This window comes from Palaemon carinicauda, unplaced genomic scaffold (genome assembly GCF_036898095.1).
Source record: "Palaemon carinicauda isolate YSFRI2023 unplaced genomic scaffold, ASM3689809v2 scaffold2, whole genome shotgun sequence".
NCBI lineage: Eukaryota > Metazoa > Arthropoda > Malacostraca > Decapoda > Palaemonidae > Palaemon > Palaemon carinicauda.
Window position 1 is genome coordinate 258,042 of NW_027169589.1, and position 20,446 is coordinate 278,487.

General features: G+C 42.2%; 2 protein-coding genes across 2 annotated transcripts in view; both read left to right on the forward strand.

Moving 5' to 3' along the window:
- Positions 1-5,505, forward strand: part of LOC137635936 (zinc finger protein 271-like) — a 63,684-nt gene extending 58,179 nt beyond the window's left edge. Inside the window, exon 3 of the mRNA XM_068368386.1 lies at positions 1,019-5,505. Coding sequence (XP_068224487.1) covers positions 1,232-2,662 — 1,431 coding nt within the window. The 5' untranslated portion in view covers positions 1,019-1,231 and the 3' untranslated portion in view covers positions 2,663-5,505. The remainder of the gene's footprint in view (positions 1-1,018) is intronic.
- On the forward strand, positions 3,232-3,561 carry LOC137635929 (uncharacterized). Its single transcript, XM_068368371.1, has one exon. The coding sequence runs from the start codon at positions 3,232-3,234 to the stop codon at positions 3,559-3,561; it is 330 nt and encodes a 109-aa protein (XP_068224472.1).
- Positions 5,506-20,446: the final 14,941 nt, after the last annotated feature.

The window sequence follows — 20,446 nt, forward strand, 5'->3', positions numbered from 1 at the left end:
AAACCTGGGTTCTTAGGGTTACACTACCCATTTCAACCTCTGCCCTCAGTCTGAGTCTTTACATTGAAAGTACCAATCTCACTGACTGGTGATTGAACAGGCCTTACCCGCACCGTCATTCGGTAGTTATAACTAACCTATTAATGATTCATTGTCCATTCCAGCTTACACTGAAGTCATACTCCTAATTACAGGACTTAGCTTTGCATAGCTAGATAAAAAATAATACTTGAAATATTTATGATTTTTCCTTGCTTTGAAAACTTTAATTAGTTGGACTACTTTTCTGCACCCAGTACCTGTTATTAACCCTTTTACCCCAAGGCTATTTGGAAATTTCCAACCCTTAACCCCCAGGGGGTTATTTTTTTCCCAGCACATTTTGCAGTATATTTTTTTTTTAAATTGCTCTAACAGCCTTAATTTTTGTCATAGAGAGGTCAGGTTGGTCTCATTCTCTTGGAAAATGCCTGACTTTTCTCAAAAAATTATCAAAAATATGAAAAAAAAAATTTTTATAGCATTTTTTGGCAAGGACGTACCGGTACGTCCATGGGGGTAAAGGGATGGCTTTTGTGAAACGTACCAGTACGTCCTTTGGGGGTAAAAGGATTAACTACCCTGTTAATGAATCAATATCCATTCCAGCTCTGCTGAAGACATATTTTTTTTTTTAAAGGACCCAGGTTTGTATTGCTAGGATAAAATAATATCTATCCTTGAATATATCTGTTTTGGGAAAAGGGTTTTGAGGCGAGTAACTCCGTACTGTGTACCCATTGTAACTGATGGTCTCACAGGAGGTGCTCTGCATTATGAAATATGTAAATTGTGTGGGAAGGTATTGTTAGATGCCTAAAATGTATAAAAAGAACAAATGGAAAGTATAAGAAAATAGTCTGGTTTGCATACTAAGGAAAATTACAGTTTAGGTATAGAAAGTTGTCCTTTTATTTAATAAAACTACAATATATTCACCTTTCCCTTTTCTAATGATAGTTGTTCTCTTTTATTTCAGTTTTCCCATCCAAAAGGAAATCATCATTCAACTCTTGTGGCAAGATTGTGTAAACCTCCGAAAATATCTGCAAGAGATACATGACTGGGAAAAAGGAAGAAGGGTCCATGTTGGTTTATGTTGTACGACATTGATGTAAAATTGGGTGTCTCAGAATAGGAAGTATAGCATTAACTTTCTCTTTGTTGGCTGTTTAAGACAATATTGAAGAGGATGTCATTTTGTGATAGGGAAAGGTTGAGGAATTCTGAATCCATAGAATTTCCAATGAAAAGCGAAAGTAAAGATTTCTCGTCACTCTCTGCAGTTCAGCTAGAAAATAACGATTTTGTTGGCAATGAATTGCTCTTTGTTGATGGCTCTCTTTTCATTGATCCAGACATGGAATTCAAAGCAGAGCCAGAAATATTTGAGTCAAGCAAAGATAGTATAGAATATTATGACTGTGATGCATCAGTGAGTGATGGGGATTTACAAAATTGTAAAATGGAAATCATTGAAGAGGATGAAAGTGTAAAGACTTATTTGAGTACAGGTATGAAAGAGGAATGTGGAACAGGGGAAGTCAACGAAGAGGTAAATAGGGGAAGTGAAATAACTCTTTGTTGGGAAAATGATCTCAAAGCTCACTCTGATGCTGATATAAGAGAGAAGTCATTTGTGTATGGCAATAACGGGAAAAATTTTAGTGGAATAGTCAACATCAACGCTCACCAATTAGTTCACACTGAAGGCCAGTTCAGATGCAGAGAATATGACAAAACCTTTTCTAAGGACGTTGATCTGACAGCACATCATAAGAATAACACTAAGAGGAAGTCATTCAATTGTAGTAACTGTGACAAAGTGTTTTTTCAAAAAGGTGATATTAGAGCACATTTGAGAACTCACACTGGGGAGAAGCCATTCAAGTGTGATCTGTGTTATAAGGCATTTTCTCAGAAAAATAATCTCACAAAACATTATAGAATTCATACTGGGGAGAAGCCATTCAAGTGTAGTGTCTGTGACAAAGCATTTGCTCAGAAAAATAATCTCACAGACCATTATAAAATTCACACTGGGGAGAAGCCTTTCAAGTGCAGTATCTGCGACAAAGCGTTTTTTCTGAAAAGTTATCTCACAAAACATTATAGAATTCACACTGGAGAGAAGCCATTCAAGTGTAGTGTCTGTGACAAAGCATTTTCTCAGAAAACTGATCACACAAATCATTATAGAATTCACACTGGGGAGAAGCCCTTCAAGTGTAATGTCTGTGACAAAGCATTTTCTCTGAAAAGTTATCTCGCAAATCATTATACCATTCATACTGGGGAGAAGCCTTTCAAGTGCAATGTCTGTCATAAAGGATTTTCTCAGAGAAGTGATCGCACAAATCACTATAGAATTCACACTGGGGAGAAGCCCTTCAAATGCAATGTCTGTGACAAAGCATTTTCTCAGAGAAGTATTCTCGCAAATCATTATAGAACTCACACTGGAGAGAGGCCATTCAAGTGCAACGTCTGTGACAAAACATTTTCTCAGAGAGGTCATCTCACAAATCATGTTAGAAGTCACACTGGGGAACAGCCAGAAATTGCAAATGCCTCTAATGACGTTGACCACAGAAATGGTAGCGATGAAAATAGACAAATTTAGCAATATTAAGACAAGAAATAGACAAGATACCCCATTTCTGGCTAGAAAAAGATCACAGCTCTACACCAGAACTATGAGAAAGTCTTCTCCAGTATAGTACGAAGAGAAGAAGAATTACCGTAGTGGCTCACAACAGGAAACACCACTCGCCTTCCTATTGAGCTATGAGACCGGGTTCCACAACAAATATAGGCCCAATTGCTGTCTACCAACAACCTACAAATGGCTTACAGGAATCTTAGCAGATGAGGTCCATGAACACCTAGATCAAGGCAAATATATGGAAAAAGGACAAAAGGGATGTATAAGAAACAAACTTGGAACCAAAGATCAATTGATAGTAAACAAAATAATGCTAGAAGACTGTTAAAAAGGAAAAAGAACCTTTCTATGGCTTGGATAGAATATAAGAAGACATATGACAGCGTGCCACACCAGAAAACTTGAATGTCTGGAATTGTATAATATCAATGAGGAAATAAGATCATTCCTGGCTGCCCAGATGGTTAAGTGGAAGACCACCATTTTGTCTTAAACACTCCTAAGGTCAGATGATAATTCCAAACGTAATGATAAAAAGAGGAATATTCCAGGGTGATAGCCTCTCACTACTTCTCTTCTGGTTAACCATAGATCCGTTTAGTAAAATTTTGAATTACCTTAACACTGGCTATGACCTAAACAAAAGCAGAGGTGGAAAAGACAACGAAAGAGTGAACCACCTGTTCTTCATGCATGACCTCAAGCTATATGCAGACTTAGAAGAAAAATTGGAAGAACTAGTTAGGATATTCCACAGATTTTCAAGTTACATCTGCATGGAATTTGGGTTAGATAATTGTGCTAAGATTACAATGAATATAAGGAAGAAAGTAACATTAGAAGGAATAGAAGTATAGGAAGGCATGTTTGTAGAATATTTGTCAAAGGAGTCTGCATATAAGTACATGGGAATAGAAGAAAATACTTGTATAGAACACAAAAAATGAGAGAAAAGGTAAAGAAAGAGTACATCAGCCACTTAAGAAGATCTGTAAGTCAGAATTAACACCAGAGAATAAGATCACGGTCATAGATAAGCCGGCAATACCAGTGGTGACTTATGGTTTTAGTATTGTAGACTGGCCACAAGGTGAGATAGACAGGATGGATATTAAGACTTGGAAGATTCTCACATCGCATAAAGTCACATATAGACACCAGTGTATGGACAGAGTAACGGGGACTAGGCCTAACCAAGATTAATCAAGCGTACAGAGCAGCAATATTAAGTCTATTATTATTATTATTATTATTACCTGCTAAGCTACAACCTTGATTGAAAAAGTAGCATGCTATAAGCCCAGGGGCTCCAACAGGGAAAATAGCCATGTGTGGAAAGGAAACAAAGAAATAAGAGAAGTAATCAACGATTAAAATAGAATATTTCAAGAACAGTAAAAATAATGAAATAAATATTTCCAACATAAACTCTAAAAACTTTAACAAAACACGAAAAAGAGAAACAAGACAGAACAGCGTGCCCAAGTGTACCCTTAAGCAAGAGGGTTCTTATAAAGTGCTTAGGATGGAAACATCAGAAAGGTTGCACAACATCATAATTAAGCCCTGAACCAACTAACATCAATAACAAAACAGGCTAGAACTTCAGAGGAGACTTGCTAGTAGATATGAAGGCCACTGAACAGACTACAGCAACTACGATAACCAGGAAGACCAGGCAGAGGTTCAATTATAGAGAGGAAGTACCTAGATGGAAAGGTGGAAAGACCATAGAAGAGCCGGGAGATTAAAAAAAAAATCAGAAGAAAGTTACAAAGAAAAGTCACTTATATAAATAAGGAATGGAAATTTAGGTTTGGATGGAGAAAATGGTGAGCATTTCACGAAATGACCAGTGTAGGTTTTGTCATCCAGCAGTTGAGAGTGTTAGTCATCTGCTTTCAGTCTGCCAGACCTTACTTACTGATGGTTACTACACTGCTTATCACAATAAGATCTGTAATTACTGTATATACATTGGAAATTATGTAAAAAATGCAAAATTAAAGTAAAAGAAAATGCATGGGAGCATGACCAGATCGAGCTACCTCCCATAGGACCATTACCATCTTTTATGATAATTCCAATCGGAAGATATTTAGGAGGGGCTATAAAACCTGATATTGTGATCTGAGAGGCACAAAATAACAAAATATCAAGAACCAGAAAACGACTTGAAAAGTCATGAGAACGGAAATAATTAGGAATGCCTGGGGGTGGTGGAGGCCACTGGACTTTTGAAGAAAAACCTGAGCTAATACCTTCGGCGATACCAAGTTGCCCAAGCATAAATGAGGTGCAGATTGCTGCCATCAAGAGAATAGTGACCATCTTGAAAAGAGCCCTTAAATACAGGGCTAGTGGAGCGTAGAGGGGCAGCCATAGACCCCAGGCTGGGCCCATTGCACCCCTGATGACCTGTTGCACCCCTGATGTAAATTGTAAATAATTAAGGTAACAAGACAGAAACCATTCAAATGCAGTAACTGTGAAATTACATTTTCCCATAAATTTTGTCTTCCAAATCATGAATATTTGTGCTTAAGAAAATGTGAACGGAAGTGAGGAAGTCCTGTTCTTTTGAAGAGGAGAATGCTGTTACAAAGCAATTGAATTTCCATACCAGCTAGATTCCAGCTGTACTTTCATTTAAATCTCTACATCAGCTCACCCAAGACAAACTATAAGACTGCTTTGATTATGAAGAGGGCTCTCTCTCTCTCTCTCTCTCTCTCTCTCTCTCTCTCTCTCTCTCTCTCTCTCTCTCTCTCTCTCTCTCTCTCTCTCTCTCTCTCTTTTAACTGGGATGAAGACAGTTCCTTTGTAAATGACTATAGGGAATTTTTACAAACTGATTGGGAATTTTTATCGAGCAATAAAGATATGTCTGGTTAAATGAGATCTGTGTTTCCTTGGTGATGTTCAGCTTGAGAATTTAACTCTGCTGGTCATCTCAGAATTTTACTGGACTCCCCCAAGCTTCATCATCTGAGGAAAAACTCAACCTTGTAATTTGGGCCAGCTGTTATGAGGACACTTTTAAATTTGTACTGTACCTCTGACACACTAATCATACACATCCTTTATTGCTTAAGAATATTTGACGGTTAAAAAGTGAACAGTATTTTTGAAAATTAAATGATTAAAGAGAATACTTGGACAATAGAAAATAAAAGTATGTTGTATGCATTTGTCTACTAATCTCTTTTGCTGTGTGTTGGAAGGACATGATTACTGTGATACATTTTTCTTTAATGGTCTTGGTGCTTAGTGAAATTACACTCAATTGATGTAATATTATGCTGAAATTGTTTTGTATTTCAACGTTTGATACTAGTATTTATGATAGTATTTCCGCAACCAGTCACACACAAACAGCTACATAACTACTTCAATTAAACAGTAAGATTTCTTATCTAAATGGAAGACAGCCTGTGAATAGTGGTTTTCACACGCCCCTGTTAAATACACGACACCTACAAGGTGATCGCGCGAGGGTTATAACCTCTGCATTCCATGCTTTTATCTTTCTCTAGTATATTTGGAAGATTTATATTAGAAAAGTGTAAAGAAGGACCCTTTTCACCGGGCGTCACAGGCCTCTTCCCAGAAATAGATTTTTCCTTCGTCAAAATCCCTTTTTCAATATTAAACTTAGCCGGTGATTATATAAGCTGCAGCTCTGCTGCCCGACAGAAAAACTCTACGCTCAAAATCCGCCAGCGATCGCTATGCAGGTAGGGGGTGTACTTCAACAGCGCCATCTGTCGTGCAGGTACTCAGTACTCAATGTAAACACAGAACTCAATTTTCTCTCTGTCGTGCCACCGGCAAGACCTACTAAATTCGCTGTTGCTTACTGGATTGGTTTTCACATATTTTTGGTGAAGTACACATTTCTAGTTTTGAGCTTTCACTTTGCAGACGTTATCTTCAATACATCCTTGCATTCTTTTGTTGATATCGGATTATTTGTTGACGACTTTGGATAGTTTTTTGAATTCCCCTTTGACTAATTCAAAATGGCTGACCCTTCTCAAGTCCCTAAATTCAGGAAGTGTAATGCTAGGGACTGTTCAAGGCGTCTTCCGAAGGCCTCTATCGATCCTCACACCGTTTGTTCCAATTGTCGGGATAAAACCTGTCAATTGGAAGATCGATGTGAGGAATGCGTTGGGCTTTCGGAATTCGATTTTATCGAATTCCAGAAATATACACGTAGGCTAGAGAGAGATAGAGTCAGGAGAAGTTCATCTCGCTCCGTTGAATTTTCCTCTCCTCATGCCCCACAACCTATTCCTTCCCCTGTAGTGGTTGCTCCTGATCCCCCTTCTAGCACTCAACCTTCGATGGCAGATATGATGCGTGCCATTCAGGCTCTGGGTGAGAGAGTCGAGTCCTTGGCTAGTGACCGTAACCAGCTCATGGCAGACGTCAAGGAGCTGAAGTGCAAGAGTGCAGTGGGTAGTGATAAAGTGAGTGGTAGTGTTGTGGATAGTGTTGCGCTTGAGGGTTCGTCTGTTCGTGCCTGTCGTCCTCCCAGTCCGGGACCTCTTGCAAGCTCCCAAGCCCAGGGGAGAAGCAATGTCGTACGACCAAAGGGTTCGAGAGGCTTTAATCAGCGAACAGACGTTCCCTCCGTGGTTTCGGGCGTATCTACACAAGATCGCCCCACCCACACGAAGACGAGAGACCCCATTTATTCCTCGTCTGCGGAAGAGGTTTCTCGTAAGAAACCATGGACCAAGGTCTCGCGGCCTCTTAAGCGCAAGTCGGTCCCTTCCGCGCAAGTCCAACGGCCCAGTTGTAGCCACTGGGTCAGTTCGGACTCGCTGCAGTCTTCCGACGACTGCTCACCTCCTAAGAGAGGCAAAGCGGTACCGCATCAGGCAGTAACACCGTCTGTTGCCGCACCTGCTCCTGTAGACCCTAAGTGGTCTTTGCTGCAGACCATGCAGTCACAGTTAACGTCATTAATGCAGGACTTTCGTGCGGAGAAGGTTGACGCTGCACCAACCTCTAGCCTACAACCACCCACGGTTGTGCGTCCGGTGGACGCTGAGGCTACCTTCTCCCGCACTCCAGCTGTGAGAGTCCCGCCACCCATGCGTTCCAGTGTACCCTGCCAGCCGCATGTTGACGTTCAGCGACGCACGGAACCTTCCGTTGACGTTCGCGAGGTACAACAACAGCCTAAGTTGTTTTGTTTTGACGCGGTGCGTCAACCTCCGCAACCCAGTGTGGTTACCTCTGCTCGCCCACAGCAGACTAGACAGTCTGGAGTAGACGCTTTGCGTCCCCGCGCTGCTATGGTTGTTGCCAGTTCACAGACTGGGCAACAGTTCCATGACGTTGCGTCCGGTTCAGTCACGCGTGCACCCGTGCTGCCGGACTCAGCTGACCAGCCGATTCCTACTCCTTTGCCGCTTCCTCCTCAGTTTTCAGATGATGGACTCTCTGATGATGACGACGCTGCACACATTGACGACCCACATACGGACATCGACGAACCCAAGACCACGCAACCCTCCTTGGACTTTAGAAAAGTTCTTGCTCTGTTCAAGGAGATGTATCCTGATCAGTTTGTGTCTGCGGCTCCACGCTCTCCTCCGTCAGAGTTTGCTTTAGGCACGCAGTCATCAGCGCCTGCCTTTACGAAACTCGTCCTCGCCCGCTCGTCCAAGAGAGCTTTACGAGTTTTAGGAGATTGGATGCAGTCCAAAAAGAACCTTGGGAAGACAGCATTTACGTTTCCCCCTGCGAGACTCTCTTCCAGATCGAGCGTCTGGTATGCCACGGGAGAAGTTCTCGGCTTGGGAGTTCCTGCCTCTGCCCAGGGCAACTTCTCAAGTCTAGTAGACTCTCCCCACAGGCTAGCCATGAGACGCTCTAAGATATGTTGGTCTCCTTCAGACTTAGACCATCTGTTGAAAGGAGTGTTTAGAGCCTTCGAGGTCTTTAACTTTTTGGACTGGTGTCTGGGAGCTTTGAGCAGGACGATCTCCCCTTCTGACAAGGAAGCTTCCTTGCTCATTATGTCCTGCATGGACAAGGCCATACGTGACGGATCCAGTGAGCTTGCGGCTTCGTTCGTATCCGGGGTCCTCAAGAAACGGGAAAACCTTTGCTCTTTCCTGTCAGCTGGAGTAACACCGTGTCAGAGATCGGAACTTCTTTTTGCTCCTCTCTCAAAGTGCCTTTTCCCAGAGGACTTGATAAAGGAGATTGCTGCCTCCTTGATTCAGAAAGACACCCATGACCTGGTAGCGTCCTCTGCCCGCAAAACCACCCCTTTGCCTACCTTGTCTAGACCCAGGATGGACACTCCAGCGTCCAGATTCATTCCGCCCTTTCGTGGCAGAGCCTCCAGCAGAGGAGGTGCTCGTGCCGAAGGGAGACGTGGGAAGAAGAAAGGTACCAAGTCCTTTAAAGGCAGAGTCTGACTGCCACCTTCTTCAGACAGCAGTGGGAGCCAGACTCAAGAACTTCTGGCAGATCTGGGAGAAAAGGGGCTCAGATGCACAATCTGTGAAGTTGCTCAGAGAAGGGTACAAGATCCCGTTTGTACGCAAACCCCCTCTAGCAACGTCTCCCATCGATCTCTCTCCCAGGTACAGAGAGGAAGACAAGAGACTAGCTTTGAAGCAGGAGGTGTCTCTCTTACTAGAAAAAGGAGCGGTAGTCAAAGTCCGGGACCATCAATCCCCGGGCTTCTACAACCGTCTCTTCTTAGTGGTAAAGAAGACAGGAGGGTGGAGGCCGGTGCTAGACGTCAGTGCGCTGAATGTCTTTGTCACAAAGCAGACGTTCGCCATGGAGACCACAAAGTCCGTTCTAGCAGCGGTCAGGAAGGAAGACTGGATGGTCTCTTTAGACCTAAGGGACGCATACTTTCACGTCCCCATCCACCCAGAATCCCAACCTTTTCTGAGATTCGTTTACGAGAAGGTTGTCTACCAATTTCAAGCCCTGTGCTTTGGCCTAAGCACAGCTCCTCTTGTATTTACGAGGCTGATGAGGAATATTGCCAAATTCCTGCATTTAGCGGATATCAGAGCCTCCCTCTATTTGGACGACTGGCTTCTAAGAGCTTCTTCCAGTCGTCGCTGTCTGGAGAATCTAAAGTGGACTCTAGATCTGATCAAGGAATTGGGTCTCCTGGTCAATATGGAAAAGTCCCAACTGGTCCCATCCCAAACTATAGTGTATTTAGGGATGGAGATTCACAGTCAAGCTTTTCGGGCTTTTCCGTCGGCCCCCAGAACAAGTCAAGCCCAGGTATGCATCCAGAACATGCTAAAGAAGGAACGATGTTCAGTCAGACAGTGGATGAGTCTGATAGGGACGCTTTCATCCCTGGAACAGTTCGTTTCGTTAGGGAGACTACACCTCCGTCCCCTTCAATTTCACCTAGCTGTTTACTGGAAAAAGGACAAGACGCTAGAAGCGGTCTCGATCCCCATTTCCGAGAAGATGAAGTCATCACTGACTTGGTGGAAGGACAATATCAACCTCAGAGAGGGTCTGCCCCTGGCTGTTCAGACCCCCAACCACGTTCTCTTCTCGGACGCATCGGACACGGGCTGGGGTGCGACATTGGACGGTCGGGAATGCTCGGGAACTTGGAACTCGAATCAAAGAACGTTACATATCAACTGCAAGGAGCTACTGGCAGTTCATCTGGCCTTGAAAAGCTTCAAGTCCCTCCTTCAAGGCAAAGTGGTGTAGGTGAACTCGGACAACACCACGGCCTTGGCGTACATCTCCAAGCAAGGAGGGACCCATTCTATGACGTTGTACGAGATCGCAAGGGACCTCCTCACCTAGTCAAGAGATCTAAACCTTTCTCTAGTAACGAGGTTCATTCAAGGCAACATGAATGTCATGGTGGATTGCCTCAGTCGGAGGGGTCAAATCATTCCAACAGAATGGACCCTACACAAGGATGTGTGCAAGAGACTATGGGCCACATGGGGCCAACCTACCATAGATCTCTTTGCAACCTCGATGACCAAGAGGCTCCCAATATATTGCTCACCAATCCCGGACCCAGCAGCAGTTCATATAGATGCCTTTCTACTGGATTGGTCCCATCTAGACCTTTATGCATTCCCCCCGTTCAAGATTGTCAACAAGGTACTGCAGAAGTTCGCCTCTCACGAAGGGACAAGGTTGACGTTAGTTGCTCCCCTCTGGCCCGCGAGAGAATGGTTCACCGAGGTACTTCAATGGCTGGTGGACTTTCCCAGAACTCTTCCTCTAAGAGTGGACCTTCTACGTCAGCCACACGTAAAGAAGGTACACCCAGGCCTCCACGCTCTTCGTCTGACTGCCTTCAGACTATCGAAAGACTCTCTAGAGCTAGAGGCTTTTCGAAGGAGGCAGCCTGGGCGATTGCTAGAGCAAGGAGGACATCCACTCTTAGAGTCTACCAGTCGAAGTGGGAAGTCTTCCGAAACTGGTGCAAGTCGGTATCAGTATCCTCGACCAGTACCTCTGTAACCCAAATAGCTGACTTCCTATTATACCTGAGGAAGGAAAGATCTCTTTCAGCTCCCACTATCAAAGGTTACAGAAGCATGTTGGCAGCAGTCTTCCGTCACAGAGGCTTAGATCTTTCCAACAACAAAGATCTACAGGACCTCCTTAAGTCTTTTGAGACCACGAAGGAGCGTCGTTTGGCTACACCTGGTTGGAATTTAGACGTGGTACTAAGATTCCTTATGTCAGAAAGGTTCGAGCCACTACAATCAGCCTCCTTTAAAGATTTCACTTTAAAGACTCTTTTCCTGGTTTGCTTAGCAACAGCTAAAAGAGTCAGTGAGATTCACGCCTTCAGCAGGAACATCGGATTTTCATCTGAAACGGCTACATGTTCTTTACAGCTTGGTTTTCTAGCCAAAAACGAGCTACCTTCTCGTCCTTGGCCGAAATCGTTCGATATTCCAAGCCTTTCAAATATGGTTGGAAATGAACTAGAAAGAGTCTTATGACCTGTTAGAGCTCTTAAGTTCTATTTAAGAAGAACTAAACCTTTACGAGGACAGTCAGAAGCTTTATGGTGTTCTATTAAGAAACCTTCTTTGCCTATGTCAAAGAATGCAGTTTCCTATTATATCAGACTGTTGATACGAGAAGCTCATTACCATCTGAATGAGGAAGACCATGCTTTGCTGAAGGTAAGGACACATGAAGTTAGAGCTGTCGCAACTTCAGTGGCCTTTAAACAAAATAGATCTCTGCAGAGTATAATGGACGCAACCTATTGGAGAAGCAAGTCAGTGTTCGCGTCTTTTTATCTTAAAGATGTCCAGTCTCTTTACGAGAACTGCTACACCCTGGGACCATTCGTAGCAGCGAGTGCAGTAGTGGGTGAGGGCTCAACCACTACATTCCCCTAATTCCATAACCTTTTTTAATCTTTCTCTTGAAATGTTTTTATTGTTGTTTTTGGGTTGTCCGGAAGGCTAAGAAGCCTTTCGCATCCTGGTTGATTTGGCGGGTGGTCAAATTCTTTTCTTGAGAAGCGCCTAGATTAGAGGTTTTGATGAGGTCCTGTAGTATGGGTTGCAACCCTTGATACTTCAGCTCCTAGGAGTCGCTCAGCATCCTAAGAGGATCGCGAGGCTCAGTAAGGAAGACGTACTTAAAAAAGGCAGAGTAATTGTTTAAGTCGACTTCCTTACCAGGTACTTATTTATTTTATGTTTGTTATTTTGAATAACTGCTAAATGAAATACAAAATCCTTAGCTCATAATAATGTAAACAATTAATGCTGGTCTCTACCCACCCCCCTGGGTGTGAATCAGCTTATATAATCACCGGCTAAGTTTAATATTGAAAAATGTTATTTTTATAATAAAATAAATTTTTGAATATACTTACCCGGTGATTATATATTAAAGGACCCTCCCTTCCTCCCCAATAGAGACCCAGTGGACCGAGGAGAAAATTGAGTTCTGTGTTTACATTGAGTACTAAGTACCTGCACGACAGATGGCGCTGTTGAAGTACACCCCCTACCTGCATAGCGATCGCTGGCGGATTTTGAGCGAATAGTTTTTCTGTCGGGCAGCAGAGCTGCAGCTTATATAATCACCGGGTAAGTATATTCAAAAATTTATTTTATTATAAAAATAACATTTTATTGTAGTGTTACTTTGAGGGAATTTTCTGTATGTTTTTCTTTTGTTTCTGCATATGAATAAAAGTCATTGTGCTGCTTTTATGTTTTATTGTTATATTCAATGTTGTTATTGTCATGAAATCTTCCTATTTGAATATCATAGATTTATGATCCCAAAATTAAAATCCACATTACTGGAAAGAGAACAAATGCCCGGTACTGTAAAAAGCTGTCAAAACAAACTATGGTACTTAACATTGGTAAAGGTGAAGTAGCAGCGTCAGTCATGATGAATTCAAGCCAAAAATGGGAAAAAACACCAAGAGCACAAACAAAACGACTAAGCGAGCAAGTCCAAAACAGAAGGATGTCCTAGAGGGCGCTCGTGTTAGGTGTTGGTGGCGTGGTCCAAGTGTGTTTTCTAGGGCCTCTGTTACGGCCCTTCCCTTTGATGAAGGAATTATCTAAATGGAAGACAGCCTGTGAATAGTGGTTTTCACATGACCCTGTTGTATACACGACACCCACAAGGTGCTCGCGCGAGGGTAGTAACCTCTGCATTCCATGCTTTTATCTTTCTCTGGTATATTTGGAAGATTTATATCAGAAAAGTGTAAAGAAGGACCCTTTTCACCGGGCGTCACAGGCCTCTTCCCAGAAATAGATTTTTCCTTCGTCAAAATCCCTTTTATTGTAGTGTTACTTTGAGGGAGTTTTCTGTATGTTTTTCTTTTGTTTCTGCATAGGAATAAAAGTCATTGTGCTGCTTTTATGTTTTATTGATATATTCAATGTTGTTATTGTCATGAAATCTTCCTATTTGAATATCATAGATTTATTAATCACTAGTCCTCACTAGTTTTGTGATACTTCTTCAGAGGACTGATTTATTGAGCAAGTTCTCTTTAAATTTTATAAGGTGCAGTAAGCGTAAGATCATACTTACAGATATTTTATAAACAATACACTACTCCCAAAACACACAGGTGTGTGTGGGAGGAGTCCAAACCTCATTAGCCATGTGTTAGAAAGGGTTATTTCAGATGACTGGTAAATATTTAGGCCTACCGATACAATTTCTTGATATTAATAAGTGTTAACCTTATTCGTATGAATACATAAGCATAATATATATATATATATATATATATATATATATATATATATATATATATATATATATATATATATATATATATATATATATATATATATATATATATATATATATATATATATATATATATATATATATATATATATATATATATATATATATATATATATATATATATTATATATATATATATATATATATATATATATATATATATATATATATATATATATATATATATATATGTGTGTGTATGTATGCATGAAAATCACAGGAAAACGTGATGCTCAGATGCAGAAGAACCACAGGGAAAATGAAAATACGAAATATACAATTAAGTCCTGTATGTATGTATATACACACTCACACACTCATATATGGGCTGCGTTTGCTGAATTGGTCGTTCGATTTACTAATCACTTTTCCCTTTTCAGTGTATTTGTGGCTGTTTACAATGTCCACCCCTTAAGCCAGACATGAGGCTTTGCCCAGGCAAAAATGACCGCAGGTGTGGCTGCTATATGAGTAAACCGGAAGTGAACCCTCTTGTGCCTTGTGGTTTTTGCTGGGGGCATGGCTATTCACAGTAATCCCCTTGTGAAGCATGTAGGGAGTGGCTTCCTCTACAGTGGGCAGAATTCTTGAAGAAGAGAAAGAAGATCAAGAGGGATTCATCGGCATCAAAGGGCACTCCCATGCTGATGCCGAAGAAGCTTTTTAGTCTTATTTCCCTTCTTTGGAAATGAAGCTGGCAGTTTTTGCTTTATTTTCTTCTGAGGCTCTATACTCTGAGGGAATGTATCAGGAGAAAGGAGACTGCCCTCAACACTGCGGAAATTGTTCCAGGTAGGCTGGTGTATGGGCCTCGCCTTATGCAAGCAATACACCTTCCTCTCGCTCAACTATCTCCCCCTGCTATATTTACTATTGATGAGGCTGGCAAAAATTTAGATCTCTCTAGGTTATGACCTTCGCTTGGGATTGTTGGCACTCCGTTGGTGAAAAAGTTATGGAGGCACTTACATACCTTAGAGCATAGAAGTCTTCTGTAGTTGCTCCCCCTGCTGGGTCTTTTTCTCCTGCTTCAGAGGTGCCTCCACAATCTCCACATGCTGGATCATTGCCTTTTGCTCAAAAGAAGAAAATGAGGTCACCGAAGTACAGGATAACTGGTCTCTCAGAGTCTCCTAAGACACCGAATGATCCCCTGCATGGTTTTTGGGGGTAGTACTGCTACACAGAGCACCGACCCTTGGAAAGTAAGCTCAGTGTTAGTTTCCAACGCTCATGTGAAAGTTCCAAAGGATCGGAATTGTAAGAGACTGATCCAACGCATTACTAGTCAGGACTCCGGTCCCTTTTCTGCCTCAGAACACTCCCAAGACGTGTTGGTGGTTGCCAGCCCAATGACGAATGCTGCTAAGAGGAAAGAGGTGCCAGATGACACTTCCAACTCTTCCAATCCACCAAAATCACATTTTCAACGGAAGAAGATGTGCTCCCCTACTCGTTCTCCTCATAAGAACAAATCTTCTTATATACTAGAAATTATAAAATGCAATCCGTGAGCATGATCGCCACGAGCAAACTCAACACTCATGATCACAAGGCGACTGAGCCACTCAGTCTAGTTCTTCACGAGCACAATTGCTATGACTGTCTGTCTCACTCTACTCAAGCAAGAATACACTGAGCTTTTCCCTCTTTTCTTCCCAAGGATAAGAAATCTCATACTTCTATCTCTTGCTTGCTGTGATAGAGAAAATCAGAAGCACCTCAGCCACATTCTCGCCAAAACTAGATGGTTCAAACTTCCAAGCCTTGTGAGGAACAACAATCACGGACTCCCTGATCATGCCCTGAGAATCGTAAACAAGGATCCTCCCAAACCCATTCACGATCCCAATTTCCCCGATCTGGTTAATAAACACACTCACGCCTCACGGCCACAAGCACACGCTGGCAAAAGATCTCATTTTCACTCCCTGCGCACCAGGGATCGTAGAGAGGAAACTGTAGTATTATCCTCACAATCGCTATTGCAACGGCCAACAGAGACTGGTCTAATTACAACTCCCCTCTCCCTGTAAGGGATCTTAGACTTTTAGTGGCAAGACTCATTCAGAGAAAACATCCAGCCTTCGAACCTGCCGTGGCCAAGATGACAAAGGCATTGGAGAAAACTCCTTGTTACTCCAAACGGAGAGAAATCTCTTCTCCTGAAGTTTCAGAGTTGGAAGTAGTACAACCCAGTAAGTTCCAACTTCTGGTCCGAGCGTAAGCCTAGTACTCAGGTGTGGTATTCCAGGAGATGCTCGACCTCTGGAAGATGACCCTCCGAGAGGGAAGATCGAGCATCAGTGTCTGCAGAGAGCTACTCCATCAGGGAGATGAGTCATGCTTCTGCTGCTTGGTCTGAGGACCACCGTCCCGAGTCGTTGTTAGCCCTGTTCAGTCCTACATGTAAACAATACAGATTCCTTCCTCCCGTGTAGAGCCTTCCACTTCAGATTAAGGCCCTCTACCTGCTGAAATAGACAAAAACCCAGAGACGAAATTAACTTTTCTTAAGGTCTTAGCACTGTTTCAGGAGGTCAGTAAGTTCAGCGAGTTTTCATCAGAGCCAGTAGAGGGAAGTCTGACGTCAAAAGAACTGCACCATGACACTCCTCAGGATCCGTCGCCAAACCTTCAACTACCTGGATCTAGGTTAGCAAAGGCAGCCCTAAACAAGGTAGATCTCCAGATTGCAGGACCAGTAATTTTCTTCAGTCTAGCCAATCTGGCAAGGTTCTCCTTCTAGCTTTATCTAGGCAGCTGAGATTCTACGCCCCAGAAGATGCTCCACCCTCCTCTTTGCCAATTGATAACAGGGATGCCACTTTCTCCTCTCAAATGTGGACATCATTAGCAAACCTCCTGGGAATCACCCTACATCAGACAACTTCCTACAACCCTGCTGCCAACGTAATGGTTGAATGTTTTCATCGCACCCTCAAATCAGCTTTTATGTGCCGCTGCAAGAACTCCAACTGGTTTACCCAGTTTTCCTGAGTCCTTCTTGGACTAAGGACCACTCCTAAAGATACCCTGGATGTCTTGGCAGCTGAAATGGTATATGGAGACCTGTTGGGCATTCCTGCCAAATTTTTTCCCTCTGTAACCTCCTCCAACAATCTCCAGTGCCTACGACACATTGTGGGAAAATTTACTTCATGCCGCCAGACTTACAAGCCATCAGCTAAGCAACACATACTAACAGATCTACACTCATCAATGCATATTATCCTGTGCAACGACACTAGAAAGCCATCATTAATGCCCCCTTACACGGGCCCATTTCTCGTGATCCATCGTATGCCTAAAGCATTCCTCCTCAATATGTGTGGCAAAGAAGACTGGGTCTCCATTGATAGCCTAAAACCTGCATATCTCTTGCCAGATGACCTGCCTACTGTATGCCTCTCAAGAGAAGGGCACCCTATTTCACATGTATGTCTTTTTTAGGGGGGAGCCATATACCACACGTGTATCACACACGCTTATACACTGTAACGGTAGTTCTTTTCTTTTTTATTTTGTATATTGTCGTTATCACTCTACCATGCACTGATAACCTGTTAATTCCTTTATTTTCCTGCACCATAGTGTTTGAATTTTTGTGCCGTTCTTGACTGGAGCGAGCTGTATAGATACTCAAGCTCCATCCAAAAAAAGTTAGTTGCATTCAACTTGTCTCTCAGTCACCTCCTAACGGCTTGCTTGCACATTAACGGCTCACCTGCACACTACCATCCTGTCTGATTTGGGGGGGGGTCATCAACAGAGTTGGAAACCCCAAATATCAGAATGACTCTGGTGGTTCCAAAATAGCCAGAAGCCAAATGGTTTGCCTAATTCCTGATACTCCTTTCTAAGTACTAATAAAACTACCTCCTCTGCCAGCCATATACTCTGAGCAAAGGGTTTTTCGTGAGGTACTGAATGGGGGATTACTGGATATCTGGGCAGAAATTCTGCAGCAGTCTACCAGGGTAAGTGGGCAATCTTCTGCAATTGGTGTCATAAAATGGGATATTTCTCTGCTTGGAATATCTCTAGAAGTAATTGCTGATTTACTCGTCTTTCTTCGTTTAGAGATGCACCTCTCAGTAGCTACTGTAAAGGGCTATTGCTCAGCCCTAAGCCAAGTTCTCAGACTAAAGGGTCTAGATATTCCCACTTCATGGGAACTGTCTATGCTCATGAGGAGCATTTAACAGTCTTGCTCTCCTAAGGAACTTTGACCTCCTGAATAGGAGGTACTCAGCGCTCTCAGGAGAGCTATACAGGAGCGACTTAAAGAGGCGTCAGATCGCGAAGTGGCTCTTAGACTGTATTTCTGTTTGCCCAAGCCTCGGTGAAGAGAGTCGAAGAGTTACATGGCATCTCGGATGCCGTTGGTCATATTCAGGTTAGAAGGAGGTTTCGTTTTATTTTGTCACGCAGTTGTTGGAGAAAACTCAGAACACATTGATCTCGGATTTTAGGTTCAAAACCTTCTCCATTGCGTCCCTTAAAGAATCAAATAGCTACTTTGTTCTATGTGGATGTTGAGATGCTGCTTCAAAAGAACTAAGCATCAGAGACTTTTTCTAACCTCTGGTAAGGTCAAAAGATTGATCTTCAAAAACACAATTTCCATTTGGCTTCAGGAACCTTGAGAGTAAGGGCATACAAAATTAGGTGTATCAGTTCAACCTTAGCTTTCAGGAATATTCTGTCCATGATGCAGGCCATGAAGGCCTGAGTCTGGAGACGTCATACGACCTTCACTGCCCATTACTTTTGGGAACATGCCTACAGGTTCCTGGATATCTTTTCACTGGGACCGGTAGTAGCCACTCAACAGGTAGTGCAGTGAACTCAGCTCCAGCAAAGGACAAGTAATATCGCATTTGGATAGTGGTCACAACATAAGTCTAGAATGTAAGGTAAGAATGTCTGCAATTTTTTCTTTCTCCATCCCCTCTCTTTATGGGAAGCAGTTGTGCCGTTGTGTTACTGAACCAGGCATTAGATGCAGGTAAGATATTCACTGGAGTTAGTTACTATTCTTTACAATTGGTATCGTATTGAAGCATTCAAATAACTATCATCCCCGCCACATTATTAGATACTCGAAGAGAATAAGTATCATTATTACACAGAAATAACTTCCTTGAATAATATGCACTTTAATTATTAAAAGGATACTTAATTCAAATCTTTACCGGGCAATTACGTCCACTGAAGTTGGAGTTGACGAAAAGATTGAAGAGAAGGGGAGTCGGCCTTACCGCACTCTGATGTAGTGTTACTGGACATTAGACAACGCATTGAAAGCTGAGATATATAAGCCTTGTGAGGGGAAAAAGGGGGAAATTTAAACAAGATTTTGGGTAACTGATTAAAGTTATCTTGAGAACAAAGTTCATCCACTTCCTTATGTAAGGTAATGCACATGTCCCAAAAAGAATTTCCAATATAGATTTATGAAGTAATAAAATTTTCTGAACTTTTCAAGTAGATATTTCTTCATAACTCACACAGAAATGCCCAGTGAAGTTTAAAATTTAACCTTATGGTGATCCCAGCCGTGATAAGATTTTTGTCAGGCTCATAACTCTTGAGCAGGGAACAATGACTGCATGTGTCAACCTACTTATATTGACGTTTTGTAGCTTAACTAGCAAAGGAATAATGATAAAAGGAAACTGAAACTTTAATTAGAGCCCTGAATACATGTTCTATAAACAATGGATGATGTTTAAGTGCATCATCAGATTCTCAGATAAAGGGAAACTACAAAATAATTTACTAAACTGAAACCGTTTTAAGGTTTGAAGAAAGCTCCCAAGGGTGCACGTGTCCAAGCGTTCATTCTCTGCCGTCTGAAATTTAGAGACAAATTATATATTCAACTTTTATAGGTGATGAAAATAAACATGAATATGTTTGTTCATGAATTTCCTTCAATGGCGGCTCGTGATAGGTATTGTGGAACTGCAGGAAATGACATCTTTCAGCAGTTCACCTCGAGGGAGTTCGCAATGTGACGGCGGACTCCCTGTCGAGATCCAAGCCTCAGGAAACTGAATGGTCTCTGGACATAAAATCATTCTGTTTCATTCTAGAGTAAATACCGCGATTGCAAATCGATCTCTTTGCAACGAGCTTCAACAAAAAACTTCCCCCATAAGCTTAATGGCAGTAGCCATCCTTCACTGTATGCAAAAAAAGGTAAAAGAATTTTTGTGCACAGTTCCAGCTGTGTGGTGTTTTGCTGTTGTGCACATACACATAGGAAGCTACACTTGAGTGTGAGCCATGCGCTGAGAGGGAGAGAGAGAGCACTGTCGTTCCCACAGTGCAGATTTTGTTCTTTTTGGATTTTATCAAGTTTTTTAATACATTTCCTTATACCTGTTTGTTTCCTTCCACACAATACTAAAACAAGAGCTACAAATTTTTTGGAGC

Excerpts from the sequence above, each read along its gene's own strand:
- LOC137635929 (XM_068368371.1), top strand. The coding sequence starts at position 3,232 with ATGATAAAAAGAGGAATATTCCAGGGTGATAGCCTCTCACTACTTCTC.